The 13759-nt window shown below is 39.7% G+C and overlaps 1 protein-coding gene across 2 annotated transcripts in view; it reads left to right on the forward strand.

Annotated features, from left to right (window-relative positions):
• Positions 1 to 10698, forward strand: part of MRPL1 (mitochondrial ribosomal protein L1) — a 71713-nt gene extending 61015 nt beyond the window's left edge. For both annotated transcript variants that reach the window (XM_007519830.3, XM_060187913.1), the window contains 2 exons: positions 8134 to 8215; positions 10417 to 10698. In XM_007519830.3, coding sequence (XP_007519892.1) covers positions 8134 to 8215; positions 10417 to 10520 — 186 coding nt within the window. In that variant the 3' untranslated portion in view covers positions 10521 to 10698. The remainder of the gene's footprint in view (positions 1 to 8133; positions 8216 to 10416) is intronic.
• Positions 10699 to 13759: the final 3061 nt, after the last annotated feature.

Consider the following 13759-nt stretch of genomic DNA (forward strand, 5'->3'; position numbering starts at 1 on the left):
TAATACATGCGCTCAGCCAGATGCGCCACCACCTAGCCCCCAAAAATCTTTAAAATATATTTAACAGTCTCTGGATTACTACTGATCCTAAATTATTGAAACCAGTAACTTTTTAAAAAAAATTTTATTTTTTATTTTTTAATTTTTATATATTTATTTGTTTTATTTTTATTTAAGAAAGTATTAATTAACAAAACCATAGGGTAGGAGGGGTATAATTCCACACAATTCCCACCACCCAATCTCCATATCCCACCTCCTCCCCTGATAGCTTTCCCATTCTCTATCCCTCTGGGAGCATGGACCCAGGGTCATTGTGGGTTGCAGAAGGTAGAAGGTCTGGCTTCTGTAATTGCTTCCCCACTGAACATGGGCGTTGACTGGTCGGTCCATACTCCCAGTCTGCCTCTCTCTTTCCCTAGTAGGGTGGGTCTCTGGGGAAGCTTGAGCTCCAGGACACATTGGTGGGGTCTTCAGTCCAGGGAAGCCTGGCCGGCATCCTGATGACATCTGGAACCTGGTGACTGAAAAGAGAGTTAACATACGAAGCCAAACAAGTTGTTGAGCAATCATGGACCCAAAGCTTGGAATAGTGGAGAGGAAGTGTTAGGGGGATACTCACTGCAGACTCTAGTGTACTTCTGCTTTCAGGTATATATTTTGCAGTAGTTTACAGATACGTGTGAACATATGCTCTTTCTCACAGAAACTGGTGTATATCTAGGTTTTGGGACTTTGTTAGAAAGTGAACCACCTGAGATGCAATTAGAGTATACTATGAAAGGAAAGGTCTCACCTGAGTAATGAAGCTGAAGGGTTGTCATTCCACACATGAAGTCCCTGGACACAGTCTGAAGTGAAGCATGTTGAGGTGGCAATCGTTGTGTTGGTTAGGTTGTGATCGGCAGATGCAATATTATTTGATATGAATTGGGAGAGGCATACGGGAAAGTGGGCCCTATCCAATGGTTCCAGGACTGGGGGAAGTAGAGGCTCTATAGTGGATATGTGAGGTTCCTGCTGTCTTAGGGTTCAAAAAGATAATCGATAGTTAATGTTATCATCACATTATTTGGTAATTGGGTTAACACTTTGAAAAGTCCTTTTGTTATGGTTTGCTGTACAGTACCCAGTATCTTGTATATAACTGTGCTATTGGTTGCTTCTGATCTACTTAGTCTAGGCTTTTGAGAAAGTCTGCATATCAATTACACAGCCTATATATTGAAAAGATTCAGTTTGTGTTTTGAAAAACTTCGAGACATACAATTAATTTTCCCCCTCTCGTATTAATTAACTAGTGATGTATATGACTACATTTTACTAGGAGTGTACGTAAACACCATTCCCACCACCAAAAGACTGTGACCCATCCCTCCCACCCACTCCCACCCCCCACTGTCCCAGGAAGCTGCATGTCTACCCCTTACCTCAGGGTTATTACTTTGGTGCCCTATGAAACCAGTAACTTTATGATGAAATACTGATTCCTCCTGTGAGTAGTGAAATCCTATAATTATTTTCTTTTATGACAGGTCCTCAGTGGCTCACTGTAATATCAAGTTAAGTAAATGAAAGTAAAGTTTTAAAGGAATTAGTGCTTTAAAATATGTCATGTGTTCTATTTTAATTCAAAGCTGTCACCATCTTTTTTCTTTTTGAAATATTTTATTTATTTATTTCAATTTTTATTTATTGATTCATGAGAAATGATAGGAGAGAGAGAAAGAACCAGACATCACTGTGGTACATGTGCTGCCGGGAATTGAACTTGGGACCTCATGCTTGAGAGTCCAAAGCCTTATCCACTGCGCCACCTCCCAGACCACCCATCTCTATTTTCTACCATCTTAATATATCACTACAGGGCTAGGCCATCGCATACCCGATAGAGCACACACAGTGCCATGTGTTCAAGCCCCCAGTCTCCACATATTGGAGGTGGAGGCAGAAGCTTCACCAGTGATTGAAGCAGTGCTGCAAGTGTTTCTCTTTCCTTTCCACCTCTATCTCTCCCTTCTTCCCCCAGTTTCTCTCTGTCTTATCAAATAAAAGAAAAAAAAAAACTTTAAAAAATATATGTAATTAGAACATAGAATGTTGAATAGTTTGGAATGAGGAAAAGTTCGAAAAACCAATAGGCAAGAACATCTTGTAATAATATGCGATAACCTAGCTTTGACATGAATGCTCACCATGGCACTTCTTCTTCTAGCGTTTGCCCTTCTTCCGTAGCCAGTCAACAGCGTCAGGTTGAGCCTGATGTAAAGTTTCGAGACCTCCTTTGAATCTGGAGATGTGGCAGTCGTTGACTATGTGGGTCATTGTCTGTCTGTCTGTCGCCGCAGGGGCAGTTCGGGTCGAACTGTAACCCCTGTGAAATTGTGTAAACTATTTGGATTTTGAAGAATTGTAAGTAGTAGTAGTAATTGTAAGGCAGAACTAAGCTCATTTCAAAAAAAAAGTAGGCTAGGGCTTCTTAGGTTTATGTTTATACTAAATAATGCTGAGGCTTGGTTTAATTGGTGTTTCATGTCTGGATTTCAAATATACTTGAAGCCTTAGCATATTTAAAATAGAGTTTAATATAGAGTTAGTGTCTTTGATGTACTTTTTTGTGTATTGACATTGTTCTTTCATAGGCATATATCACTGTTTTGATTGTGTAATGGTGGATTGTTTTGTGGCAAGAATATTGTCAACCTGGCAGCTGATAAAAGCTCAAGTATATGGTAACAAAAATAAACAGGTTCAGGACAAAGGAATATAAACAGTATAATCTTGTGTTGAAACCAGAGCTGTAGTTTTCAAGAACATGTTAAAACAAGAAAAGTGAATGTATTGGAGTTTAAACAAGATGTGGGTAGCATAATATGTGGAGATTGAAGGTTTAATAAGATAAACAATACAGGCTGGGGAGACAGCATAATGGTTTTGCAAAAGACTTTCATGCCTGAGGCTCTAAGGTCCCAGATTCAGTCCCCAGCACCACCATAAACCAGAGTTAAGCAGTGCTCTGGTCAGTCTCTTTCTCTCTCTCTGATAAAAATAAAAATTAAAATAATCAAAACAGTAGTTGGGTAAAAGGCTGCCACTTCCCTTCCTCCTTTTCCTTCATTTCTTCTGGTTGATGAATAACTTTTATGCTGCTACTTTTTTTTTGGTATACTACAGTTTGTTGTAACATAGGAACATTGATAAGGGAATTATAAAGAGAGGAAATAAAACTATAAAATGTAAAAGTCAAATTCTTGTTGTTTCTTTTTTTAAAAATTTTATTTATTCCCTTTTGTTGCCCTTGTTGTTTTATTGTTGTAGTTATTATTGTTGTTGTCGTTGTTGGATAGGACAGAGAGAAATGGAGAGAGGAGGGGAAGACAGAGAGGAGGAGAGAAAGATAGACACCTGCAGACCTGCTTCACCGCTTGTGAAGTGACTCCCCTGCAGGTGGGGAGCCGGGGTTCGAACCGGGATCCTTATGCCGGTCCTTGTGCTTTGTGCCACCTGCGCTTAACACGCTGTGCTACAGCCCGACTCCCCAAATTCTTGTTGTTTCTCACTAAAAGTAGTGAAAGTAGATTGGTAATAGATCTTGGGTCTTCACGAATATGGAACCAATCTAGCTAAGCAGAAAGAGAGAGAGATCCTGCATCCACTGCGCCACCACTCTGACCTCTTTGGTAGGACTTCTGTTCTCATCTGCTTAGGGCATTATGTCTGACGTAATACTGGCAGCTAAGCCAGAAGTAGATTCAGTAGTTTCTTCTACTTCTGTGCTACAGAATGAGGAATAATTATTTTGTCCTGTGGTTATCAGTTACTTTAGTAACTTTAGTAAACATAGAGGGTATTGTGACCACTATATATTTTCATACAAATATAGTGCTTATCATTTTTCAGTAGCCCTTCAATGTCCTCTTCTCCTCCTTCGTATCCTCCTCCTCCACTTCCTCCTCTAGAGAAAGAGAAACACTGAAATATTCTTCAGTGGATCACATACATGGTAAAAGCAGCACTGTATCCAAGTGAGCTATTTCACTGGCCCTGTTTTTGTTTTCCTTTCTTTGATATTTTAGTTATTTTTTAAAAATATTTATTTATTCCCTTGTGTTGCCCTTGTTGTTTTATTGTTGTTGTTATTGTTATCATCATTGTTGGATAGGACAGAGAGAAATGGAGAGAGGAGGGGAAGACAGAGAGGGGGAGAGAAAGATAGACACCTGCAGACCTGCTTCACTACCTGTGAAGCGACTCCCCTGCAGGTGGGGAGCTGGGGGCTCGAACTGGGATCCTTGAGCCGCTCCTTGTGCTTTGCGCCACCTGCATTTAATCCGCTGCGCTTACGCCCTACTCCCCTTTAGTTATTTTTTTATTTACTTATTGGATAGTGACAGCCAGAAACTTAGTGGAAAGGGGAGACAGCTGCAGCACTGCTTCACCAGTGGTAAAGCTTCCCCCTCTAAAGGTGGGGACCAAGGCTTGAACCCGGGTCCTTGCATATTGTAACATCTGGGCTCAGCCAGCTGTGCCATCACCCTATCCCCTTTTTATGTTATTTTATTTTATTAGTTATTTATTTCCCTTTTGTTGCCCTTGTTTTTTTTATTGTTGTTGTAGTTATTGTTGTTGTTGATGTCACTGTTGTTAGATAGGACAGAGAGAAATCGAGAGAGATGGGGAGATAGAGGGGGAGAGAAAGACAGACACCTGCAGACCTGCTTTACCACCTGTGAAGCAACTTCCCTGCAGGTGGGGAGCTGGGGGCTCGAACTGGCATCGTTCTGCAGGTCCTTGCACTTTGTGCCACGTGCGCTTAACCCGCTGTGCTACTGCCCGACTCCCTTTATTTTATTTTTTAATAGGCTGAACCAAGCTTCATTTTTCTGCTATTGTGAATCTAATAGATAATACTGATTCTTCAAAATGGGTATCCTTGTTTTCCTCCATAGGACCATAGAAACTTTTTTTCTGGGGCAGGGGAGATAGCTTAATGGTTATATAGTCTCTCATGTGAGTGGCTTTGAGGTCCAAGATTCAATCCCCTGCACTATACCAGAGCTGAGCAGTGCTCAGTTAAGTGCACATATTTCAATGTGGAGGGACCTGGGTATAGGCTCCTGCTCTCTACCAGCAGGAGAGACACTTCAGAAACAGTGAAGTAGGGTTGTAGGTGTCTTATCTTTCTCTCCCTCTCCCTCCCCCTCCTTTCTCAATTTCTGTTCTATCTAATAAAAATTAGATAGAAAAAACAAAAGTCTCAGTGATAATTCTAGTGTCAAAAAATAAAGTTGCTTTCCTGAGTTATCTCTAGATTACTCTCACCCCAAATATGTTTCCTGTGCAGGTTTGGTAAAACTCCTACCTGTATACACTGTTTGTAGATTACTACCAATATTCAAATTATAGATATAATTTATATATGTTTTGTTTGACATTTTGATTATCATCCTTACTTATTTGATAGAGATAGCTAGAAACTGAGAGGGAAGGGAGAGACAGGGAAGGAGGGAGGGAGAGAGAGAGAGAGAGAGGAAGAGAGAGATACCTGCAGCCCTGCTTCACCACTTGCAAAGCTTTCCCCCGCAGGTGGGGACTGGGGGTTCAAACCTGGGTCCTTGTGCATTGTAACATGTGCACTCAACCAGATGCACCACCCTTCCCCCCGCACCCCACCTGCTTTGTTTTCTACTGAAAGAGGTACAGCAATATATTAACAGCAACACAGTCATAGTAGGGGACTTCAACACCCCACTTTCTCAACTTGATAGATCATCCAGGCAGAAAATAATAAAGACATGAGGGAGCTAAATGAGGAGATAGATAAACTAGAACTATTGGACATTTTCAGAGTCATTCATCCCAAGAAACTGGAATACACATTTTACTCACGTCCACATGGGTCCACCCCATGTCATCCCCCCCCTTTTTTTTTTTTACTAGAACACTGCTCTGTTCTGGTTTATGGTAGTACAGGGTATTAAACCTAGGATTTTGGAGCCTCGGGCATGAGCGTTTCTTTGCATAATCATTATGCTATCTACCCCTGCCCTCCAAATAATATTTATGCCCATAAAATACTTTTTTCCCACAATTTTGCTCAATATCTAAAATAGTGAAAGAAATATGGATTTCTTCTTCTTCTCCTCCTCCTCCTCCTTCTTCTTAGTGTTTGCATAGAAGAATGCATAGAGGAATGCCACTGTCTCTGTTGTTGTTTTCAGTAGCTCTTGAACTCTTTTTGAGATCTCGTACTTCTTTTTTAGTTGTCTCTAATTCGTCCTCGATCTTGCTAATTCTGTCCTCAGCCATATTTATTCTATTCTCTCTCCCCTCTACTGTTTTCTGGAGTTCATCTATTTTGTTATCCTGTTCTGATACTATTTTAGCTTGTTCAGCTAGTTGTGATCTTCGCTCTGCTATTTCAGCTTTCAGTTCTCTAATAACCTTGAGATAATTAGTGTTTTCTTCCAGAGTCTCATTTGTTGTTTCTGCATTTCAGATGACAATTCTTTCAAACTCTTTACTCACTCCTGTGATTATTACCTTAACTAGTGTTTGGATGTTGATCTCATTATTTGTGCTTCACCCTTTGGGGGGCTTTTAGCTGGACTCTTGTTCTGGTTCATTTCTCCAGTATTTCTTCTTGTTGGTTTAACCATTTTATATAGTATGTTATGAGGTCCCTCTCATTACTTTTGAAATTACTGATCACTCTTGCCTGGATTGACTTGTATCTAAGTAAGGTAATTAAAGGGTTCACAGTTGTGGAAATTGACAATTGCTTCAAAATTATTTTAATCCCTGAGTTGGAGCACTGTGCCTTAAAAGCCTCTTTTGTGCTTTTTCTTCCCTGTAGGGTATGGGAACCTGAGGGCTTTTAAACTATAAATAGGCTTCTTAGCTTCATCCCTCCTGACCAAGAGATAAAGCAGGGTGGGGCAGAGATAATCCAGTGTTATGCAAAGAGACTCTCACAGCCCCACTGCTAGGCCACAGAGGTATAGATCTTCTCCTGAGTTTCCTGGTTGGTTCTCTGTCCCCTGGTGTCAGCACAGGGCCTCCTTGCTGCTGCTCCAGCTTCTGAGGGCAATGGAGACTCACAATGGAGCAATGGAGACTCACAGTTGCATTTGGTGAGTCTTAAGAGGAGTCCTCTCCTCCTTTCAGCCATCTTTTTGTTGGTGAAACAGACTGGAGGTGGTGTCTCAACTGGTAAACTGCCAGACTGTTACCAACCACTTACTCTCTCCCTAGGCTCCCCTCTGTCCATGAGCCACACGTGTTTGCACTCACTGGTGATTTGGTGGGTTCCTGAGTCGTTCTAGTCCTGTCTTGTTGCAGTCCCATGTGGTCTCCTTTGGTATTGCTAGTTGACCCGGGAGAGGAGAGGTGAGGAGAGAAACACAGCTGCTGCTGCTCTATAGCCCCTTCTCCCATAACTGGTTTTAATTGTTATGCTTAAGAAAATATAATAAGCAGTGAATTGGCATGATAAACACGAAGACCTTCCAAAAGTATGAAGTAATTTTATGAATACAGTTCATTAACTGTATGCTCACTTGCTATATTTTTTCCTCCAGCTAGACAATTGTCATTAGAGTATGAGCATAGTACCCTGAAAGTGTCAGTGTGAGACCTTGTACAAAGTCAAGTAGTTTTCTTGTTTTGTTTTTGTTTTTTAATATGCTACCGGAGATTAAACCTAGGTTTCTCATGCATGTGTTATACAGCCCTCCCTGGCCGAAACTTACTTGTTTATTTATTTCCCTCTTTTTTGTATCAAACACTATTCCACCATTACTAATTCCTTGGGGGTAAATGTGGGGTGAAAGGGAAGGCGTCTTCTGCCTCAGTATATGTTTCAGGGAAATTAGCTGGAAGCCAAGAACTCTCTAGTGGAACAACTTCAATATACTTTGCTATAATTTGTTCTGTAAGATAGTGTTGAAAGTAAAAACATCTGACTGTAGCATTCTGAAAGAGGTAATATGCAAGTTGTTTTTTTCCCCTTTAGGATCATTTCATAATTTCCCTTAGTTGAACATTTGAAAAATAGTATCTAGTACAGCTGACACAGTTATCAACAATTATATTTCTTTTATGTTGTTAATATTAGACATTCTTTTCTTTCAGCTGGACATGCCAGATAACCAGATAGTTGCCAACATGAAAGCACTGATTAATGAAGTTTGTAAACACAAAGCACTGAGTTTGGGTGAGTGGCAGCTGGGGTAGATTTCCTTTTAGCTCTGTGATACTAAAAAAAAAAGAGTAAAATATTAGAAAGCAGGTTAATACTTAGCTATAATTCAATAATACTGGGTTGTCATGACACATTTTAAAAATATTTTATTTATTAATGAGAAAGATAAGAGGAGAGAGAGAACCAGACATCTCTGGTACATGTGCTGCCGGGGATCAAACTCAGAACCTCCTGATAGAGTCCAATGCTTTATCCACTGTGCCACCTTCCAGACCACTCATGACACATTTATGCATAGAAAAATACATCCTGGGGATCAGGCAGTAGCACAGCAGGTTAAGCGCACATGGCCCAAAGCGCAAGGACCGGCTTAAGGATTCCAGTTTGAGCCCCTGGCTCCCCACCTGCACAGGGGTTGCTTCACAGGCAGTGAGTCAGGTCTGCAGGTGTCTGTCTTTCTCTCCCCCCTCTCTCTTCCCCTTCTCTCTCCATGTCTCTGTACTATCCAACAATGACAACATCAATAAAGACAGTAACAATATCTGCAACAATAAAACAAGGGCAACAAAAGGGAAAATAAATAAAGATTAAAAATAAAAATTATTAAAAAAAAAAAAAAGAAAAATACATCCTATAGAAATAGGCTGGTGGTATGGATCCTACTGCCAAAACATTTATGTCCAGTGGAGAAGCAATTACAGAAGCAAGAACTCCCACCTTCTATACCCCAAAAAGAATTTTGGTCCATACTCTCAGAAAGATAAATGATAAGGGAAGTAATCCAGAGGGCTCTGTGCCCCCATTCCACTAGGACCATAGCATTTGTCACCAGGAATCTTTTTTATGTACCACCAATGAGAGGGAAGAGAATCTGGAAAACACCAGAGTTATAGTCTCTTTAACATTAATAGTGAATACATTTTGAAACCCTTGTAAATTCTTTTATTATTAAATGTAATAGTTTGATAGAAAACTGTAACTGATTGTCTTAAATATATAATGGTGTTAAACAAAAACTAAAATTATTTATGTGATGATGTTTTGCAGCCATTTACTTTGTCACTCTCACTAACAGTTGTCTTTCTTTTATATATATATATATTTATTTCCTTTTGTTGCCCTTTTTTTTTATTGTTGTAGTTATTACTGTTGTTATTGATGTCATTGTTGTTGGATAGGATAGAGAGAAATGGAGAGAGGAGGGAAAGACAGAGGGGGAGAGAAGATAGACACCCACAGAACTGCTTTACTGACTGTGAAGCGACGCCCCTGCAGGTGGGGAGCCGGGGGCTTGAACTGGGATCCTTAGGCTGGTCCTTGTGCTTTGTACCATCTGTGCTTAATCCGCTGTGCTACCGCCTGACTCCCAACAGTTGTCTTTCTTGAACTTAGTTACTGATTTTGGAAAAGAAACAAGGGTCTTAATCTTGCCAGAGAATCATTTCTTATTAAAAGTGATTTATAGGGAACAGTGAAATTTGGGTCCACATCTGGCAGTTGTTTGGTAGGGTAGGAATACTTTTGGGTGCCTTCTCATGGTATTGCATGTAATTCACATTCTTTCCTCAGACAAATTTCACTTTTCGCTGCTTGAATTGAAGTAAGGATCCCTTAAATTCAATTAATGCTTCACTTATAGGCTTATCATTACAGAAGTCTGCTGAGTTTTCTTTCAAGTATATAATTCAAACATAATCTTAAGTTACTTTTCCACTTTGGGAATTCAACACATTGTTAACAAAATACCTCATTTATTTGTGTATGGATTCTTACATGCCATAGAGAGTTTTGACTTCAGTATAGACTCCTCTGAGACTGTAGCAGGAGTAAAATGATGGAAAATAAATCTCTAAACGTTATGTAATCATCTTATTCTTACTGTTTTAAATGAAGTTACTTAATATCTTTTGTTTTGAAAATATTTTTAACTTTTAGATTTTTACTAAGCATTTGGTGACACAGAGGAAAGTAACATCTGTGCTTATTACTGCTTTAGGTAAATAGTTAGGATCTTGCCTTCATATGTAAATATTACCACCTGTTCACTTCTCTTTTGAGTTCGCAATAAAAGTCTAGGTAATCATGTTCTGGAAGAGATAAATGAGTTATTAGTGAATAAATGTAGTTAAGTTTTGTTGTTGTTGTTGTGTGTTTACTTGCTCACTGGATATCTATGGGATAAAGTGAAAATTGACTCTTGTCTTTGTTTCCAGGACCCTTTGTTGTACGAGCTTTCCTTCGCAGTTCAACAAGTGAAGGATTATTACTAAAGATTGACCCTTTGTTGCCAAAAGTGGAAACCAAAGAAGCTGACTAAAAGTGTGGCACTATGCAATTATTTTCAGTTAATTAAAAAGAAGAGGAAATTAGAAAACCGTATACTTTTTCCTTTTGGTGTCTTATTTCTTGATCTTGATCATTATATATGTAAGTTTTAATGATGGAAAACATTTAAAGCTTTCAAAAATGAGAAAATAAACATGTGTCTGAAATTATCTTCTAGACCCTATTATAGTTTCTTCCTTAGAATTCATAGTGCAAATGCTAGTGATGGTAACAGCAATTTCTAGCTTAATAATTTCCCTTTGAGACCTAAATCATCTTAGGGGAAAGTACCACCCCCAACTCTCATACAAGAGAAAAGGATAGAGTCATGAACTACTTCACAAACATGGTTATTTTCCAAGTAAAAGCAAGCAGACATGGAAGCAGAGGCTAGATGGTGGTGTACCTGGCTGAGTGAACATGTTGCAATGTGCAAGGACCAGGTTTAAGCTACTGGGATGTGTCTTTCTCCCACTTTCCCTCTCTTTTCCCTCTTGATCTCTCAGTCTCTATCCAATAAATAAACAAACAAACAAATAAATAAACATTTTTAAAATATGGAAGCAGCTAGGGACACTGTGCACATCAGTGGATACTGCAGAATGTGGCATGTGTGAGACCCCAGGCTCAATCCCCCTTACGCTGCCACAGAGCAGTGCTCTGATCTGTCAGTCTTTCTCTCATAAAAATAAATCCTTAAATAATACTCATGGAGAAAATGTTAATTTGAAAACAGTTAAATATCATTGTGATAGCATGAATATGTGAAATGACTAAACTTTTATATAATATGTGGACTTTTTTTCCCTTTATAACAATGTATTTTTCCAATATATTTTCATTATAGTCTACAATTTACAAGGCACAAAGCATAGCATCTTCACATATTTAACTTCATTTAAACCTCAAATTCTACTTTTTTTTTTCTCCTGATTCCATGAGCTAAGGAGAGAGAGAAGTCAGAGCAGCATTATGACATGTGCAGTGCAGGACTGAACTTGCTATATCATATTTGGAAGTCCAAACTTTTACCATCATGCCTCTCCTGGACTGTTGTTCAGTGTGATGCTGGTGAATGAACTATATGTGTCATACTACGGAACTGCCTCTTCAACTGATTTCTATCCTGTATTTTGAGAATGAGAGACAGAAGGAAGAAGAGAAGGGGAGGGACACTACAGCATTGCTTCACTATCCACAGAGTTCTCTTGGTGTTGTCCACGGTGCTCCCATATGGTAGTGGTGCTTAGACTCAGGGTAAGGCATGAATCATTCTTGCTGGACTATTCCCTGGAACTTGGTGGTTAGTGAGTGTTAAGTGAACATCTCATGAGATAGAGCAGCTTCATTTAAGGATGAAGAATCAAGCTCAGAAGTTGTGCCATCAAGTGCAATTTTGTAAACTCATTGATCCTTTTTTATTTTTATTTATTTATTTATTTTTTGCCTCCAGGGTTATTGCTCGGGCTCTGAGCCTGTCCCACAAATCCACTGCTCCTGGAGGCTATTTTTTTCTCTTTTGTTGCCCTTGTTGTTTTTTATCGTTATTGTTGTTATTTTAAATATTCCCTTTTTTGTCCTTGTTTTATTGTTGTAGTTATTATTTATGTCGTCGTTGTTGGATAGGACAGAGAGAAATGGAGAGAGGAGGGGAAGACAGAGAGGGGAAGAGAAAGATAGACACCTGCAGACCTGCTTCACCACCTGTGAAGCGACTCCCCTGCAGGTGGGGAGCCGGGGGCTTGAACCAGGATCCTTACACCAGTCCTTGCGCTTTGAGCCATGTGCACTTAACCCTCTGCTCTACCGCCCGACCCCCAACTCATTGATCCTTAATACATACTAGTATGTGACAAAAAAAAAAAAATTGCAAGCATACTTTCACTGGCTCCATTCAAAAAAAAAAAAAAAAATCAATGGCGGCCAGGCGGCAGCACACCCGATAAAGAGCACACATTACAGTGCACAACGCTACAGGTGTCTCTGTCTCTCTCCCTCTCTATTTCCCCTTCCCTTTCAATTTCTCTCTACCTCTATCCAATAATAAATAAGTACAAATATAAAAAGAAATATTTAAAAAGAAATCAAGATTATATGAGTGAACTTTGGCATGCACTTGCCAACTGTTGTTTATTGGGAATGATTTACTCTCAGATTAGCTTTCATTTTCTTTTCTTTTTAATATTTATTTATAGAGACAGAAAAGTCGAGAAGGGAGGGGTAGACAGAAAGAGAGACACCCGCAGCACTGCCTTACAGCTTGTGAAGCTTTCCTCCTGCAGGTGGGGACCAGGGGTTTGAACCCAAGTCTTTGAGCATTGCAACATGGACACTCAGCCTGATACGCCACCACCTGGCCCCAGTTTTCACTTCCTATGGGGATGTTCAAAATACATTTTTTTTTTAATGAAATACAAGTGCTGATAATTTTGTTGGTAAATTTTATTAATACACTGTAAAGAATATTTTGGCAATTATATGTGGTTCTCCCAAGAATGCTTTTGTGTGTTCACTTATATACTAATGGTACATTTGCCATGTATCATCATGGAATACAGGCTAGAGAATTTTCTGAGTTCAGGGCAACACTCTATATTGTGTCAAAGATCGTGTATATGTTTTAGCAAACCTGTGCACTCATAAATCATTAATAATTTCTATTATAGGTGGTTTTATTTTAGCACTTGTAATTCTTTTCTTTTAATATTTATTCATTCCCTCTTGTTGCTCTTGTTTTTATTGTTGTAGTTATTATTGTTGTCATCGTTGTTGAATAAGACAGAGAGAAGTGGAGAGAGGAGGGGAAGACAGAGGGGGGGAGAGAAAGAGACACCTGCAGACCTGCTTCACCGCCTGTGAAGCGACCCCCCCTGCAGGTGGGGAGACGGGCTCCAACCGGGATCCTTAACGCTGGTCCTTGTGCTTTGTACCACGTGCACTTAACCCACTGTGCTACCGCCCTACTCCCAACACTTGTAATTCTTGCAGAAAAAATAAACATACTACACACATTTAAAAGGCAGTCAGTCACTTGGGGCCAGGCACTGATGCACCGAGCAGAGTAAGGACTCAGGTTCAAGTCCCAAGCCCCCAGCCCCCATCTGCAGGGAGGGGGGGAAGCTTCAGGAGTGGTGAAGCAGTGTTGTAGGTCTCTTTCTCTCTCTCTCTCTCTCTCTCTCTCCTTTATCTCCCTATTTCCTCTCTGTCTCTTTCAAAAAAAGAAAAAGAGGT

The sequence above is a fragment of the Erinaceus europaeus genome, chromosome 3 (assembly GCF_950295315.1).
Source record: "Erinaceus europaeus chromosome 3, mEriEur2.1, whole genome shotgun sequence".
NCBI classification, from domain to species: Eukaryota; Metazoa; Chordata; class Mammalia; order Eulipotyphla; family Erinaceidae; genus Erinaceus; species Erinaceus europaeus.